Source organism: Corvus hawaiiensis, chromosome 9 (assembly GCF_020740725.1).
Source record: "Corvus hawaiiensis isolate bCorHaw1 chromosome 9, bCorHaw1.pri.cur, whole genome shotgun sequence".
NCBI lineage: Eukaryota > Metazoa > Chordata > Aves > Passeriformes > Corvidae > Corvus > Corvus hawaiiensis.
In genome coordinates, this window is record NC_063221.1 from 31,191,850 (window position 1) to 31,209,991 (window position 18,142).

Consider the following 18,142-nt stretch of genomic DNA (forward strand, 5'->3'; position numbering starts at 1 on the left):
GGGCTTTTTACTTCTATATTAGCATTTATTTAATTAATTTCTCCTCTTGAATTTTTTTTAAGTTCTCCGTTTTCACATTCGTACCTTCCTCAGAATTGGGACACTCCTCTTCCTCCCTCTTCTTCCTCAGCTTCAGGAAATCAGATGAGCAATGTGGAAGAAATGTGAATTTAAGGATATTTCTGTCCAGGTGATTCTGCAGCGAGTTGCACAAAGTTGTTTTTGAAAGGAGGTGCCATTCACCTGGGCAAGAGTTGCAGCTCAGCCTGTTCCACGCCACTCTTTGAAGGAATAAAACCCCAGAGATGGGTCGCTGAAGTGTTGTGGGCAGATAGAAAATAAAACATCATTCCTGTTCCCAGCAATTATTAAATCCCATACAGACAGGCATCAATCTTTCCACCACTGGATCTACAACTAACATTAGTATTTAACTTAAACACAGTGGTTACGTTGCTTACGTGGTTTTATTTCAGATGACTGAAGGGAAAATTTGGACCTAATAATGATCCAGCTGAGCCAATAACAAGGCTGCTTGACCCTACCAAGCATGGAAAGAAGTCCTTGAGTAAAAGCAGTCCTTAGTGAAAATAAGTATGCCAGTGCTATATGAGATGAACTTATTTATCTGCCAGACTTACGTGAGATCATATCTAAATACACGACTCCAAAACATAGAAGTATATTACATTTCACACACATAAGAAACATGTAAATCATGCGGGACATGTTAGCTGTAGCTATGCTGGACATATGTCCTTCCCAGAATGACAGCCTGAAAAATCCTTACCGACTCAGGGGAAAACTCCTGCAAATAGTTACTGCAATGGAAGCAATGCCATGAGTGAAGTTGTTCAGGATCCGGCACAGCTTTGTGAGAAAATGCCCTTTTTTGCATGCATAAGGAGTGCAGGACTGGACCATTAGTTATTAGAAGACAAATTAATTAGTTAATAAAAGCCAAAGCAGCAGGATAGTGTGACAAAGTCTCAGCCATGAGTCTGCTCTGGTCATCCTCACTCCGTGAGCAGCGTTTGTTAGACACCCACCAGCCCCGTTTCCAGCAAGCCCCTGAAGCCACTCAGGAGCTGCCTTTAGGAACAGCTTCAATACAGGAATGACCATTGCTCCAGGTCGAGGTTCACTAAGAAATGAAAATAAAACGGTAAAATCTATCAGGAGGAAGGCAGGAAGGAAGATATTTCATATATATGAAGATGAAAATTTACCTTACAAATTTGAACAAGGCCTATCTGGAAAATGAAGCTCTAGTTCAGTGTTAGAATATTGTTAACCTGAAGCACATATTTAAGTCTCATTAATTTACATGGTTTAAATGCTATGCACCTTTAGGCACTGGAAGGGGCTCTAAAGTCTCCCTGGAGCCTTCCCTTCTCCAGATGAACATTCCCAGCTCTCCCAGCCTGGCTCTCAAGCAGAGGGGCTCCAGCCCTGGAGCACCTCCATGGACTCCTCTGGACTTTATCCTCCAGCTCCACATCCTGATGCTGGGACCCAGAGCTGGAGGCAGCTCTGCAGGTGGGGTCTCAGCACAGAGGAGTAGAGAGGGACAATCACCTTTGTCACAAGAACCATGAGAATGCACCCCAAGCAATGATCTCATCTGGATTTTGGGGAGGAAAGCCACAAATTGGAAAGTTTTAAATAAACCCAAGGAGCCAGAAGGAGCCCTCTCACACCTGTGGTGTGCAAGCCCTCAAAGTGAATGATCTGTGAGTGTCACGGAGCCTTTTGCACCAGGAAAAACGCAAGGAGCTGTAAAAATAAAAAGTAAAGAGGAGCCACAACGGGTGTGAGTTTCCAGCAGAGCTAAAAGATGCCCAAGTGGCTCCTGCCCATGGCCAAAGGCTGGGGCAGGGATCACTCCCCACCTCCAGGACCTGCTCCAAGCCCTGTGACAACATCCTGAACTCCTGCACCAGGGGCAGGCAGTCCCAAACTGGGAACAAGCCCAGCCCTGGGCAGGATTAAGACTTTTATCCCCAGGCAATACTCGCTGCTCCTTAGCAGAGAGCAGAGACAGACCTCCACGTTTTATTTATTTAGATGAGTTTACAAAGCAATTAAGACATTTTGGCAAATGCTGAGGTGCAGATTTCCTCCCTTATGATAGATCATTCCTGGTTTTTTTTTTCCCCCTGTCTCCTTCTGGACAGATAAATGTTTCATGGTCCCATAGACATATTTTCTCTCTGCCCAGTTGCTCAGAATCCATTTAAAAATGCCTGTTGAACTCTTCTATCATGGAATATTGTAACAAGAGCCCCTAAATAAGCTTTTTTTACAGACTGCAAATACTGCCTGACCAGCTCAACATGTTTCATCACCTCCTTAACTGGAATTCCTCTTGGAAATTTTTCTTACCTGAGCATAAGCAAGAAACCCAACAAAAAATAAAAATAACTGTGTGTTTTAAGGAAGAAATACTTCTTCTTCACATCCTCCCCTTTCAATTGGAAATACCACCCTTTAATGATTTTGGTCAAAGTTAAAACCCTCCCTGGTTTTATCTGTCCTGTCCAACACAGGAGCTAAGTTGCCAACGTGGGGTCTCAACATGGAAATGCTGGAAAAGTTCATCCAGGCTCTGCACTGCCTGTGATCCCTCAAAGAAGCTTCTGAAATCAGTAGGGTTTTACAACATGCCCTGGAAGGCATTAAAAGACTTTAATAAAATGTTTAATAAAATACCTCTATTAAGGTGAAGGATCTAAATGGAATTTGCAGAAATGCCCTGATGAATGAAGTTGATGAAGCTTTGTGGGGGAAGGAAGCTGCAGCTCTCCTGGAAATGTGCTGCCCCAAAAAATTAAAAATATGTAATTTTTGACTCAAAAAATAGATTTGGGGGGAAAAAAGAAGGATTTTTACTTCCTAAAGCTGGCACTTCTGTGTTTGTGGAGGTCACCAAGTTTTCATAGAAAAATTGTGATCATTTAATTCTGTGTTTGAAGGTGGAGGAGGAAAACATTGGGCTGGCACAGTCATGTGGCAGGTGAGGATGGCCCTTTGGTGACTCCCCATGCTCTGCCCTAAGCCAGGACTCACAGGGGCTCAGCAATGAATATTTTCTTTACCAAAAATACACAAGGAGTCCCCTAGAATATGTTACAGCACTCTCCAGATAAGGAGCTACCTGGTTTAGCAGGTGAAGAGGTGCTTGGGGAGTTTTTGATAGAGAGATTATGGACCTGATTACATTAATACCTAACATGGGTTTTAACCTGCATTTTGGGTAAAATTCACCGTTCTGCAGAAGGCCCATAAAAGGCCTGTGCACCACTTACGCTCCACCAAGGCCCCATTTGGACGGTGCACGTGGAGCTGGGGTGATGCATGGGCCCTGTGCCTCGGGATGGGCCCCATCCCTGATCCATCAATAATATTCCATGTGTTGGGGAAAAATATTAGCAGAGTAATTTTATTAACAACAGCCATAACTCACCGCTTGTCTTGCCGTGCTTAATAAAGGGAATCGAGGGTGTTGTACACGAGCCAGAGGAGCGGCTCACAAAACTATCCTGCTGAAAACAAACAAATGAAGCCCTGGGAAGCAGGAGAGCACGTGGAGGGGGAGCTGGCTCCCACCACTGTCCTGGCTGTGCTGAGGAATAAGATGAAATCGCGGATCAGCTCACGGATCTCACGATGTGGGAAATCTCACAGGAGTGTCAGTGAGTTAAGTGCGTGTTTGCTTCATGCTGCGAGGAGGACTGGGCCAGCCCATGGAGAGCTCCCAGCTTTCAGCAAAGGGATTTCCTCACAGCCCTGGAAATCCTCTTAGCGTCTTCATTTGAATCTCACTGGCCAGGGGAATAACTGAGAAAACAGCCCTGCTGTGTCCTCCTCACACCTCCTGCCTACCTGCGAAGTCGGTGTAAAAACACACAGGGACAGCGGTTTGAAAGGAGCTGCTGCTGCTGCCTCTCTGTGGATCCTCATTTTGAGTTGTGTCCTTTCTTTTCGTGCTGCATTCCCCCTTTTTGAGGCATGTCCCCATATTTGCTGCCAAACTGGCACCACTTGCACCATCCCTTTGGGCCACACAGAGGTGAAAGAAAAAATACTCTGTCGTGTCGATTTATTCAGACAAATAGGGGCATTTTCACATGAAATTCATCTTCCCTTCTGAGGCTATCCAGAGCTCCCTCTCCATCCATAAATGGAGGAACCCCCAGTTTTGAAGGAGCAAGGATGGCCTAAGCACATCCCTTCCCCGAGTGGCCATTCCCGGGGGATGAGCTGGGGGGTGTCTGTGTCTCGACCCGATATTGCTGCTGTGCATGGAGCAGGGCTGGGGGCTGCCCTGTGCAGCACCCCGGGAGCTGGGACAGGGTCACCTCTTCCCACCCATCCCTTCCCTCCATGAATTCAAATAAATCAAATTTAAAGGACTTTTTTGCCACTGATTTTTGTTCCTTTGTATTTATTACACCTCACGGTACAGGAGCTTCCTCCAGGGGCAGGGATGTGACAGGGTGTTTAGGGGATGAGTTTCAGCCATTTTTTGGAGATGGGTGGGGACATGAGCAGGGCCCTTCCAGGAATCAGCACTGCTGGATGCCAGGGCTGAGTGGGACTGAAGAGTGGGTGCAGGTGCTTGCAGCCAAAATTGGAGACAAATATCCATTTGTTTAGAGTGGGGATTTGCAAAATGAACATCTGAAGAACAAACGAATTTTGATTGAACGACTGCCAAATGTTTGGGTGTTTTTTGTTTTTTGTTTTTCAAATCAGGTCTCAGCTAACTTTGCAGCCCTCTTGCCCAAAAGGCGGCAGAGCTCCTCTGCTCACATAGCCCAATTTGCCTAACAATAATTCTGTATCTTAACTTATTTGATTAATTTTGCTCTCTCCCTGCTTTGTAAAGCACCCAGACCTCTATGCTGTACCAGGCTCCACTCCTCTGACCCTTTTAATTTTATTTAGTGGGTCCCAAGAGGATACATCATGGGGACACCTGAGCGCTGCTGCCTGTTTTTCCCAGCTCCCCGGGATGTTTTCCTGCCTGTGTCCAGCTCGGGGATGTCTCCCTGCGAGGCGAGCTGAGCCAGCACGGCTGGGTGCCCCTCCATCTGCACCCTGCCAGCTCCCCGGGGACGGGAGGCAGAGAAGAGGCAATGACCAGCGCCAAGACGCACCTACAGGAAAACGAACCCCAAATTCAAGGCGATTCGCGGTTCTACACAAACACGGCGTTTGGCTGGTGTTTAGATCCGGAGCCGGGAGAAGCTCCGGGTGAAACCGCAGGGGCGGTGGGAGGATGGACACGGTGCGGAGCTAAGCCGCTCCCCGGCCCCGACGGCGGGGGCTGCCCGGGGGAAGCATGTGAGGGCACGTAAATCCCCGCGTACGTACCCGCACATACAACCGCATCCCTCCGAGGGGCCGGACGGGGGGTTGGTGCCTCCCCCGCCCGCCCGCGGTCCCCCGGGGCCGGGCGGGGAGCGGGGCCGGGCCCGCGGGGCAGCCGCGGTACCTCGGCCCCTCTCGGAGGGGCGGGGAGGGGGGGCGTGTGTGTATTTGGGGGTGTCTCCCAAAGGGGAAAAGGCTGCAGAAAATGGAAAAATGTGCGCCTGGTGAAACCCAAGCTGAGCGGGAAAGGCAGCGCGCAAACAGCGCGGGGGGCCGCGGGCCAGCCGGGGGAGGCGCAGATTCCTCGGGGCGCGGCCCCCCGACCCTCCGGCAGCTCCGAGGGTGGGAGGGGGGATCCCCAAAGTTGCCTTCCCTGCGCGGCCGCGCACCTCGTACGGGGGAAAGTCCCGCGGCCGCGGATCGCCGGCCGCCCCCAGCTTGGGTTTCCCTAAAGGCGAACTGGGGCTAAATAATGGATCAATCTAAAATTAACCGGAGGAATGGAAATGCTCTAAAAATAAGCCAGCAGCTGCCGTGGTCGCAGCCCCCCGCTCCCGTGGGGAAGGGGGAGCGGGGCCGGCCGGAGGAGGGGGCGCGGGCAGAGCCGGGCGGGCTGCGCGGGGCTGCGCGGAGCGATGGCCGCGGCTCTCCGCGGGCGCGGGGCCGGGGAGCGGGGCCGCCGGCGCGGCGGGGGCCGCTCCGCACCTCGGCGTGGACGGAGCCCCCCAAAACTCCGCCGCCCGCCTGGCTGCCGGCTGCTGGCAAACCGGCGGGTTTTAATTTTTCTTTGTATTTCTCTATTTTTAAATCTTTTTATTTTTGCACGGAAGCGCCGAAAGCCTTTGGGGAAGCAGCGGGTCGCCTCCCCCGGCAGCAGCGCCCCGGCGGGGGGGGCGGCCCCGGGGGCTGCGGAGCGTGTGCGGGAGCCGCGGCGGCGGAGCTGCGGGGCAGCGCCGGGCACGGAGCCGGGCACGGAGCCGGGCACGGAGCCGGGCACGGAGCCGGCCCCGGGCCGCTGCGAGCCCCACCGCGCACACACACACACACACGCACTCACACTCGCACACACCTCCTCCTCTTTCCTCCTTTTTGATCCATGCAGCGATCCCATATCCTCCCGGCTTGTCTCTTTTATTCTTTTGTACTGAAGCGCGTTGTCCTGGCCAGCAGTGTGAACGGGGGCTTTGTAAAACGGGACAGATAAAAATGAGCAACATCATATTGTTTGACAGAATGATCCAAAATGATAAAATGCCTTCTCCGGAGGGGGTGAAAATGGTGAATTCCTAAAAAACAAGAGCGTCGCTTCTCTCCTCAGCCTCCCTGCGCTGCTCGCTGTAGCCTAAAGGGATCTGCCGCCTGCACCAGCCCGGATCACGTCCAGCCACTCTTTTCATTGGGAAGTCTCTTTTTTAAAGCCTTCATTTATTTATTTTTAAATAAATAAAGAAGGGGGGAAGCGGCTTCGGCTCGGGACCCCCTGTTCTCCTCGCGGCGAATGAAAAGCACAATTTTCGAGAGAAAGGCTCGTTTTGATTAAATCTGACATGCTGCTGATAACTCCATGCTAATGTGAAATAATTAACATAATAGCCATAATTAAAAGCACGCTAACAATGCCATAAATTTATCACACAATTTTACTAGCTTTCTGCCCCTAACTGCTCTCTCATCGTTAATTAAACGTGTTGCCTTTTACAGAATGGATGTTTATACATTTCCAATACAAATAAATCCGAAACCGTTTTGGAAACATGACCAATTTCGTTTTACACTGAGGTCTGCCGGGTTTACGGACGATTTATTACAATTAAAAAAAAAAAAAGAAGAAGAAGAAGAAAGAAAGAAAAAGAAAAAAAAAAGAAACCAAACACGTGCAAATGGAGGCCTAAAAATAGAGGGGGAAATTATATATATTTAATAAACTACATCTTTAGTGAAAAGCCCGGCTGAAGGGGGGGTCCAGGCCCCGCCGCTCGCCCCGCTTCGGCCCCAGCCCCGGTCGGGGGATGTCTGTGTGTCCCTGTCGTGTCCCCTCCCTTGGACGTGTTTATTTTATAGGGATTTCTCACCCGCAGCCCCTTTCCTGCGAGCCCCTTTACCCCCGCACGTCTGTACCGCACGACAATGCTGGTTTAATCCAGGTCAGGTCAACGATTTATATAACTCATTAGTGAAAGTAATAGGCTTAAGGAGCTGCAAGGGGACACCTTTGGTTTCTCCTTCCTTTAAAACGATTACAGAAGCAGAAATTGCCCCAGCCCTGTCTTTCCTCCACAATCCCCCCCACCGCCGAGGCTCAGCCTCCGGATTTATTTTTAACTCGCTTCGCAGCCAGGATCTTGCTTTCCCATATTAGAACCAAATTGAGTTGTAATTAATTTCTCCCTCTCTATCATAACTTACTCCATCCTCCCTTTTCCCGTTGCACTGCCGTGTCTCTATTTGACTCCGTATCGATCCAGACGATACAGTTTGTTTTTCTCCTGTTGCTAAATCTATCTGTCTATATGGGCACCCACTTTCTATTTCTGGCCATGTCATTATTGTGGGTTTCCACCTCCACAGGAGCTGCATTAATTGTTTTATCGCTTTGCAGTACGTAGCTCCTGCTCGCGCTCACCTTCAGCCCTTGAACTTCGATGGGCTCCGGGGCTCCTGGGCTATTTGGGGGAAACTTTCCTGATTTTTAGAAAAGCTTTTCTCCTCCCGGGTGAGCTCCTAAATACTTTCTAACGGGATGGGCTTCGAGATGCTGCCCTAAACTTCAGCAGATGAAGGCCTGGGAGCCGCCGCAGCGCCCGCGGAGGGGTGCGGAGAGGCGCGGAGCGGGGCCGCCCCGCTCAGCCGGCAGCCGTGAATGAACACGGGATTAGCACAATAGAGCCCTAATCGAGGGGAAACGTTTCTTTTCACGCTAAGCACCGTAATTAATAGTACGAATCAATTAATTTGACTTTTATTGTGCCTAAGAAAAGCGCAACAAATGGAACAGGGGGCTGCCGAGTTGGGGTTTTTCCTCCTTTTTGCCTGGGAGAGCCTTTGCGGTGCGCCAGGGGGACACGCAAGACGAGTGCGTGTGTGTGGGTGTGCCTGTGGGTATGTGACTCTGTGTGTGCGTGTGAGAGCGGGCGGTGCGCGGGTGCGGAGGTCACGGGCAGCGAAGATCCGCTGGGAGATGCGGAAAAACGGAGCGCAGAGGGAAAACGGCTCCGCGCCCCGCGGGAAGGTTCCCCCCATCCTCCCCGCGGGTCCCTCCGTGGGGCCGGGCCCGTCCCGGCAGGAGCGGCCCGGCAGAGGCTCTGCGACAGGCCGGGCCAGCGACCCTTTCCAGCTCCGGTGGATTTTGGGGGGAAGGATGGGAATTGCCTTCCTTAAACCAGCGCCGCTCATAGGAAATCGTTGGCTCCTGGGGCGTTTTCCTCATTTAATTGTATTTACCGAAATCGGACAACACGTGCGGGAAGTACAAGAGCAAAGGGCTCGGCAGGACGGATTAAAAAGCCAAACCGCGGGAGCCACCCGCGGCCGAGGGCCCAGGCGGGGGGTTCCGCACCGGGACAGGGGTGGGCGGCCGGGCCCCCTCCCGCCCCGCCGGGCGCCTTTCCCCGGGCCGGGGCTTACCTGGGGCCGCGGCAATACGGTCCTCACATTCACACACACTCCCTCATTTCCTACTTTTTCATATGCTAACGCCCGCAATGATTAAGTCGTTAACACCTCCGGAAAGAAAGGAAAAAAAAAAAAAAAGAGAAAAAGAAAAAAAAAAAGAAAAAAAAAAAAAGAAAAAAAAAGAAAAGGAAAAAAAAGCGGAAAAAAAAAGTAACCGGCTAAAAGGTTCTTTATTTATAGTTTCCCTTTGTTATTTTAAGTCATTTTTATTTCTCTCTGCAACTAACCTAATAGATTAATCGATAGCTATTCTCTGATCTTCCGTTCCCAGCTGATGCTGCTGCCGCTGGAAAAAAAAATTAAAAAAAAAAAAAAAAAAAAAAAAAAAAAAGAAGAAACCCAAGGAAAAGTGGTTTCAAAGCCCAAACTTGGTGCTTTTAAGCGCTCTCGCGGCGGCGCATCCGCTGAGCCTGCGCTGCCGAGCACCCGGAGAGCGGCGGCTCCAGGCCCGGCGCACCGAGAGCGGCGGCGGCGGCGAGCCCCGGTGCGGCAACTTTTCCGCGGGGGCCGGAGGGTGCCGGTGCCGTCGGGCCCCGTCGGGGCGGGCGGAGCGGAGCCGCCGCCGGTCTTTGTTGACAGTCCATGAAACAACTCGAGTTTTGCATGACTTCACAGCGGGGCGCCTGACGTCAGGCGGTCACGTGGAGCCGCCTCCGAGTATATCTTTAACGGGAAAGTAATCTATCAGGCAGTCGGGACCGCCGCGCTGCCAAAGTGGCGAGCGAGGCCCCGCGACCCCCGGCCTCCTGCCCCCGCCCCGCCCGGCCGCCGGCAGCTCCGTCCCCTCCCTCCGCCGAGGGGGGCAAAAAACAGCAGCCAAAAAAAAGCCAGATCAGAGGAGGAAAGAGGGAAGAGGAGGAAAAAAAAAAAAAAAAAAAGCCGGCGCGGAGGGCGGCGGAGCGGTGCGCGGCGCGGCCGCGGAGCGGAGCGGTGGAGCGGCGGCGGCCCGCGGAGCGGCCCCATGCGCGGCGCCCGCGGGCGCGCATCGAGGCGGGCGGGATCCGGCGGCGCCGCCTGAGCCCCGATGCCCGGCGGCGGGAGGTGACCGGGCGGCCAGGGCAGCCCCGCGGACGGGAGAGCAGCGGGCGCGGCCGCCCCATGCCCCGCGGGGACGGCGCCGCGGGGCGCAGCCGGGCCGCTCGGGTGTAGCCCCCGGGGCCGGTCGGAGGAGCGGCGGGAGCGGGGCGCGGGGGGAGCCCGGTGCGGGCGGGAGGCCCCGCCGCCGCCGCCGCGCCCCGTCCGCCGAGCGGGGATGACCCTGTCGGGCGGCGGCAGCGCCAGCGACATGTCCGGCCCCGCCGTCCCGGCGGCCGAGGATGTGGATATCGACGTGGTGGGCGAGGGCGACGACGGGCCGGGCAAGGACAGCGAGGGCGAGGCCGGCAGCCCCGCCGCCCTGCCGCGCCTGCCGCTGGACGAGGCGGCGGAGCTGGCGCTGCCCGCGGAGGCGGGCGCGGAGAGCGGCAGCAGCGGCAGCGGGAGCCCGGCCGGGGCGGCCCCCGGCGGCGCGGCCGAGGGCGGCAAGGGGGGCGGCGAGGAGGGGGCGAGCGGCGGCGGCGGCAGCGGGGCGGCGGGGCAGAGCAAGCCCAAGAGCAGCCTGGTGAAGCCGCCCTACTCGTACATCGCCCTCATCACCATGGCCATCCTGCAGAGCCCGCAGAAGAAGCTGACGCTCAGCGGCATCTGCGAGTTCATCAGCAACCGCTTCCCCTATTACCGGGAGAAGTTCCCCGCCTGGCAGAACAGCATCCGCCACAACCTCTCCCTCAACGACTGCTTCGTCAAGATCCCCCGGGAGCCCGGCAACCCGGGCAAGGGCAACTACTGGACGCTGGACCCGCAGTCCGAGGACATGTTCGACAACGGCAGCTTCCTCCGCCGCAGGAAGCGGTTCAAGCGGCACCAGCAGGAGCACCTGCGGGACCAGACGGCGCTGATGATGCAGGGCTTCGGCGCCTACGGCCTGGCCGGACCCTACGGCCGCCCCTACGGGCTGCACCCCGGTGCCTACACGCACCCCGCGGCGGCCGCGGCCGCGCTGCAGTACCCCTACATCCCCCCGGTGGGGCCCATGCTGCCGCCCGCCGTGCCGCTGCTGCCGTCCAGCGAGCTCAGCCGCAAAGCCTTCAACTCCCAGCTCAGCCCCAGCCTCCAGCTGCAGCTCAACAGCCTGGGCGCCGCAGGCTCCATCGTCAAGTCGGAGCCCAGCAGCCGCCCGTCCTTCAGCATCGAGAACATCATCGGCGTCCCTGCCGCCAGCTCGGCCGCCAGCGCGCAGACTTTCCTGCGGCCGCCGGTCACCGTGCAGTCGGCCCTCATGGCCCACCAGCCGCTGGCGCTGGCCAGGACCACCGCGGCCATCGCCCCCATCCTCAGCGTGCCTACCAACATCATCGCGGGGCAGTTCCTGCAGCCCGCAGCCCCCGCCGCCGCCGTGCAGGCCAAGTGGCCGGCGCAGTAGCCCCGGGCGGTAGCCCCGAGCAGCGCCCCGGGGAGCTCCGGCCGCCCCCTCGGGGCTCCGCGGCCGCCCGGACTCGGAGCAGCAGCGGGCACCGGCCGCCGCCACCGCCGCTTGTACATATTTGTATCAAAAATCACTGACGTTGCTTTCGGGGTTTTTATTTTTCTAAAGAGGCGAAATGACGGTCGCGATTAGGAGCTGCGAACTTTCACTTTTTTTGAAGGTTCCGGCGCTCCGAGCGGTTTTATCCGAAATAAACGAACAAACGAGAAAAAAAAAATTGTATAAAAAAGAAATAAGCGGGGGAAATTTTAAATATTAAACGAACGAACAGGGAAAGAAAGAGAGAGTTTTGGAGAGAAAAAAAAGGAGGAAAAACGCTGTCATTCTATTATAGAAGTCTGTTTATATATGAATGAATATATGTATTCTAAATGTTATCCCTTCGTGTTGTACACAACTTTGTAAATAAATTTTTAAAATGCTCTGCCCGTCTCTGTGTGAGCGGTGTCTTTGTGACCCCCGCCCGCAGGACGGGCTGCGCGGCCGCGGAGGCTGGAGACGGGCGCGGGGCGCGGCCACGGAGCGCCGGTTCTCCGATGCCGCGGAGGTTCGGGTTCCGCCGGTCGCGGTGCGGGTGGGTTTCCCACGGTGCCTCCCGCCGGTCCGGGGTGCGCCGTGCGCGGCCGCGCAGCGACAGCTCCCGGCCCTGCTCGTTCGTGGAGCGGCCGCCGCGGCGGGGCTGGCATCATCCCGATTCCTTCCAAATCCGACCTTCCTCGGCAGATCCGAGACTCCCGCGAGCGCGCCGTGATGTTTCCCTAAATATATTAATTTTTCTCGGCCTGACTTCGACTTCACATCCCGGCGCTGCGGCATTCCCGGCCGGAATAGGTATGCTTTGGGTCTGCGGTCGGGGCTAATTATAAGGGAAATTATCTAAAATAAAACCTGTTGGGTCGATTTAATCAATGTTTACTATTTATTTTAGAGGGAAAAATATATATATATGTTCAGGCCGTGGCCGTGCGGTGTCCGAGAGCGGATCTTTCGTTTAGATCAGGGAAATAATCGGGGTTAAAGCAGCGGTTCTTCCCGCGGGAAGGGACCGGCCTTTCCCAGCTAATTCCCAATAACTCAGCTTTAATGGCAGCTGCGAAAATTAGAAATAATAATATATATATATATGTATTTTCGGGGCTAAAATAAAGAGACAGTCAAAATAAAAAAAATTAATTAATATATAGCGTTATAATATTTAAAGCGGCGCGTCGGGGGGCTGAGCCTGGCGACATCTCGGTGTCTCCTGTGCACTGACAGTGTTTGGTGCTTTATTATCTTCCTCTTACGAAGTTGAATTTTTGTCACCTTGGAAAACCTTCGTGAATTTTGCTTTTCCGCCCAAAAAATTCGTTGTCTTTGTTAGGAAAATCGGCGGCGTAAAATGCAGGCGGGATGCGGGATGCGGCAGGCTCGGCTGCGGGAGGAGCTGAACCAGGCGCTTATTTCCCCTCCAACAACCCTCTGGCAGCCGTGGATTTAAAATAAATATATAAATAAAAGTGTCCTTGCTTTCCTGGTAAGCAGTAAATATTATTTCTTCCTAAGTAAATATTTATACCTCTGCATACATAGACTAAAATAAACCGAGCAGCCCCGGTGATGAGATCGTTTGAACTTTATAAATAAGGACTCGCTAATTATCTGCCAGGGACAGGGAGAACCTGGAGGGAGCGGGGACACGCGGGGCCCTCCACGGGCACCCACGGCCCCGCGGAACCCCGCGGAACGGAATGTGGCGGTGCGTGGTGGTGTCAGAGGAAGGAGTTGTTTCACAGTTGTGTCTGGCTAATCGGTTTTACACAAACAGCAAATGGTGGGTGATTCGTGCGATCGAGGGGGTTTCTATATTTAGCCGATCCCCTGGGAAAAAAGAAAGGAGCCTCTGCCCGGAGTCGCTGCGAGGCTCAAGAAGCTGCTGATCCAGGACTTCCAGAGGACACCGGATAACAGGGGCTCATTCCATTCCCCAGCCTTTGTTACTTATAAAATTACTCGCTCATATTTCCCCACATAGCAGCGATGCCTCGGCTCGGCATCTGCGCGCCGGCGGCGGCGGCACCGGCAACTTTCCTGCCCGCCGCCTCCCGCCGGGAACCGCTTCTCCCTCCGTAACCTTCGGCCTCTCTTTCTCTCCCCCGCTTTCCCCTCGATCGCCGAGGACAGCGGCCGGCAGGAGAAGCCTTTCCCGGGAAAGGGGCGGCAGCGGCTCCCGGGGCCGGGCAGCACCGGGAAGGCGCGGGGCTCGGGAAGGACCCCGGGATGAGCCCCCCATCCGGCCGCCACCTCCCCGCGGGAGCCGCCGGCTGCCCGCAGCCGCGGGACCGTGAGCGGCAGCGGGGCCGTGCGGGCAGGTGGGGGCTCCCGGTGGCGGCGGGGCTGCAGTGGCGCACCGGGGCCTGCGGGGGGCGCGGCAGCTCCCGCTGCACCCGCGGGGAACGGGCGCGCCCCCCCGGGGCCGGGAGCACCCCCGGGACCAGGAGCATCCCCGCAGAACCCGGATCCGGGAACACCCCCGGAGCATCCATGGGGACGGAGATCGCCCTCACGGCCCGCGGGGTCGGGAGCTCCTCCGAAGCCGGGAGCACCCCTGGGGCTGGGAGTCCCCCGGGAATCCGGGAGCAATTCGGGCGATCTGGAGCACCCCCGGTGCCCGCAACCGCCCGGGACGACACCGACCCGGGCGCGCTCTTGCAGCGGGCAGCACAACGGGGTGTTCCGGCGGGCCCCGCAAAGCTGCCGGCGGAGGTCGGGGCTCCAGGGGATGTCAGAAGTCGGTCTCCAAATAGGGGAGAGTTTGCAGCCGGGACAGGAGCGGCCTTCCCAGCACCCAGCGGAGGGGGCGCAGCCCCCAGAGCCGGACCGGGACCGGCGGACCGGGGACAGCCGGGAGCAGCAAATCCCGGCGTAGCTCCCTCCGCCACAGGCCACATCCAGACAACAGAAACTCTTTCCCTTGTTCTTTCTCTTGTTTTCCCTTCCACAAACTTGTCCGCCGCATATGGCAAAACTTGACACGGCCGGTGACAGATGCCCATTAGTGTAAGTCGTGTCACGTCGGTCCCTGGGGTGTGTTGGAAGTAACTAGATCCGAAACACCGGGAAAATGACCCTCCCGCAGCCTGGAGAGTTTACCCAGAACCACCACCCCCTGCACCCTCCCCGACCCCGCTCCTTATTTATTCCAATTACGGCCCCGCCGCTCCCTCCGCCCGGGGAAGGAATTTATAATAGGATCTGGCGATAGGATCTGACCCTAATCCTCTAAACCATCACGGTGGTTGAAAAAGGGACGAGATGGGGCTCATCAGGGCCGTTTCCTCGGCTGATGCGGGGCTCCCAGGGAACCCTCTCGTTTTCGCTGCGCTGCCGCGGGAGTTGCGCCCCCCTTTCCCCCCTCTCCGCGCTACCCGCTCCCAACGCCGCCTATTTATAGCATCACTGGTCTCTCGCGGGCACAGCGCGGGGCTGAAAGTTTCGGGCTAATGGGTGTTGAAAGGCTGCGGCGAGCGTTGGAAAAGGCAGGAAAAGACCTTTTGCGGTTATTTATAAATAACGTGTCTTTACCGCGCGTGGGTATTTATCTCAGTAAGCAGCCCCAGCGTTCGGGGTGTCCCCTCCGCCTGCCCCCAGCCGAGACCCGCGGGGCCGCAGCAGTGTCCCCGGAGGGGGGTAGCGCTCAGAGATCCCGCTCCGGAGCTGCGAGAGGGCAGAACTGAGGCCGGGTGTACCTGAGGGGACAGCGCCGGGAGCGCTCCGGGGGGGCCGGGGGAGCGATGTCCGTCGGAGACTTTTCCTCCTCGGTCTGTCGCACTGAGAGGTGGCCGGAGGAAATCAACCGCCGGCGACATCAGCCCCCTTTGGGACACGGGCAGCGTTTGAGGACGGCTCCGGCTTCCCCGGGGGTTACGGGCTCGGGTCGGCGCCGGCGGTACCGGGGGGATTTAACCCGCACCGGCCGCACCTCCAGCACTGCCCGAGCCGGCTCGGGGTCCGTGTCCTGGGCCAGACACAAAGGAAGGAGCGCAAACATTTCTGTTTGGGATGAGCCACCCCCCGTCCTTCGCGGGGCCCTCGGGAGTCTCCCACACGGGAAAGATACAGCAAGGATTTCTTTAGGGGAAAGTGGGGATTTTCCCTCACCCATGCGGGTGCGGGTCAGGGCCGCGGTTCCCGGGGGATGGGGGAATTCGATGGGATTTTGCCTCCCGGGGCACCTCGGGCAGTTCTGTGGTCGCTCCCTCGTGTCCGAGGCGCGCTCGGGGCCTGTCCCCGCCTGCTCCGGGGAGGCGGAAAAACAGCCTGGCCATTCCCAGGGGCATTTTATTGGCGTTGAAAGGCAGCGACTGAGGAATCACAGCGAGCTCCGCGCGCAAGTTACGCTGCCCATCCCCGCGGCTGCGGACAGTCTGGGCTCGGGCGTCCCCCGGGGCGGCGACTGATGCGCTTCAGCCTCCGCCCGGAGCCGGGAGCATCCGTGTCATCCATCCCCGCAGCCTCCCTTGGCACCGCCGCGCCTCTTCCCCGAGCCGGGAATCGCTGCAACTAGGCAAACACCCGCGATAGAGCTTTCTTGAGAGGCAACACTTCAATTCCGGGGACTTTCATTGAATTAACTGTGTTACCAGTCCTAAACCATTACGCGTTATGTACTTAAAAGATACAGAGCATAGGTATTACATCCACAGGAAGTATTTTAGTCAGTGAATGTTCAATGTAGCAGGTAGAGATGAACTTAGCACGTCTTCCAGACTGAACTGGGAACAGACTCTTCAGCCATAAAATGCACTTAACAGTCTATTTAATAGTGGCGAGGTCCTTGAAAATGCAATATCCATGCTAATCTTGCCTTTTTCTAAATCAGAAATGAAAAATAGGTCAGGAAGGTAGAACCTTCCCCTTCCATTTGAAATGTGACATTTAATCTATTTAAATAACTAAGTAAACTTTATTAATCCAGGATTTGGTAAGCAAGATGAGGAAGCAGGAACCGCGCGACTTTATTAAGACGGCAAAATGTGAGAGGGAGCGTCCTTGAACTCCAGGTGCAATAAAATCCTGGTTTTCTTGAGGTTCAGCAAAGTGGGAAAAGCCGGGACACACGAAAACCGCCCAACCTCTCCTCTCCAAGAAAGAATGGAATGTCTCGCTCTGCTTTACCCAGCACTCGGAGCATCCCCCGGGCTGGGATCCCTGGATCGGACAAGGCAAGCTCCGTGTCCCCCAGCGCCCAGAGAATCACAGGGAGTCAAGTCCCCGACCCTCCATAATTTCTAATTACTTTATTAAGTGCCAGTATTTCATGGGGAAAAATAAAAATAAATCCATCTCCCTGCGGGCTAAGGTAGTGGTTTCAGACACGTTTAATCTTGATTTTGCTCGGGAAAGGAGAATGCGAAAGAGCCGAGGCTCCTGAGGGTTCAGAGAGAGGCTCGCAGCGCCCGGCTCTGTGCCCGCTAAATCCCGGGAGATGTCCCGGTGGCGGGATAAAAGGTCAGACTGGGAATCTGCAATTGCAAACGTCTCCAGAGTTTGTTTCCCCGCTCGCTCCGGCACCACGGCTCCGCTCAGAAACGAAATCCTGGATGAGCTGGAACTTTTTACGGCCGCAGGCTCTTCCCCCCGCCCGCCCCAGGAAAGACTTTCTCATTATTCTGGCCGCATTTCAGTCCAAATTTATGGAATACCCGCGACGTATTTGCCTTGCCACCGCTCGGCTGACATCAAGCCAAAGAGCCGGGGTAGAGGAGAGGAGGCAGCGGAGCTCTAAAGCCTCCCGAGAACGCCAAGGGTTAAGAAAAGCCGTTTATCTGCTCATTATCGGCTTCTCTTTACTCCTGAGCACCAAAGCCCGCTCGTCTCCTACCCCGCGGTATCAATGTGTCCTGAATGCCTTTTCCAGTCATTGATCTGGTCAAAGTCACCGCAGAAATACAAGTGACAGAGACTCAATTCCAGGCGACGTGCCCGATGCGAGTATTTAGAAAGCATTCAATAAAAAAGCTTTCCCGGGGAGTGAATGATTTCACCTTGCAACAAAGAGCGCTCGGCTAATTGAAATAATGCACTTGAATGTGCGGCCGTGGGCTCCTGCTCGCCCATCCCGGCTCCAGCACCGAATTAGCAACAATCTCCAAGGTAAAACCCAAAAACTCCTTTTCTTTTTCTTTTTTTTTTTTTTTGTTTCGGTAGGAGCCCACAGGCAACGCGCACGGCCTTGGGGGTGGCTGAGCATCACAGTGCTCCCCGGCCTTGCTGCTTGGGGAATTCTGGGCATGGAAAATCCTGGAGGGGAGAGTAGAAGGAGAGGAGAGAGGGGCTGGGAGAGAGGTGCTGAAACAGGAATCTGCCCTGGTGATTCTCCCCCGGGGTTAGGCTGGGAATTCACTTTGCATCGCGTGTTTGCAGTGCCACAAACCAGCCCCAGCTGCCGTGGGTTCAGGAGGTGTAACTCTGTCTTCTAAGTTACTTTGTAATGGATGAATTTCTAGGATTATCCTTATTTTACAGACTTGTCATTTCCAGACATCCTGTCAAAAACCCTGAAATGGACTCACTCTACCTAGCAGAAAT

At 55.4% G+C, this 18,142-nt stretch overlaps 1 protein-coding gene across 1 annotated transcript; it reads left to right on the forward strand.

The window, feature by feature from the left end:
* The first annotated feature begins 10,275 nt into the window (after positions 1-10,275).
* On the forward strand, positions 10,276-12,004 carry FOXD3 (forkhead box D3). The gene has a single exon (XM_048312896.1). It carries the CDS (start codon positions 10,301-10,303, stop codon positions 11,507-11,509), a length of 1,209 nt encoding a protein of 402 aa, XP_048168853.1. The 5' UTR covers positions 10,276-10,300; the 3' UTR covers positions 11,510-12,004.
* Positions 12,005-18,142: the final 6,138 nt, after the last annotated feature.

What these genes read in the sequence shown, in the direction of transcription:
- FOXD3 (XM_048312896.1), top strand. Translation starts at nt 10,301, where the DNA reads ATGACCCTGTCGGGCGGCGGCAGCGCCAGCGACATGTCCGGCCCCGCC.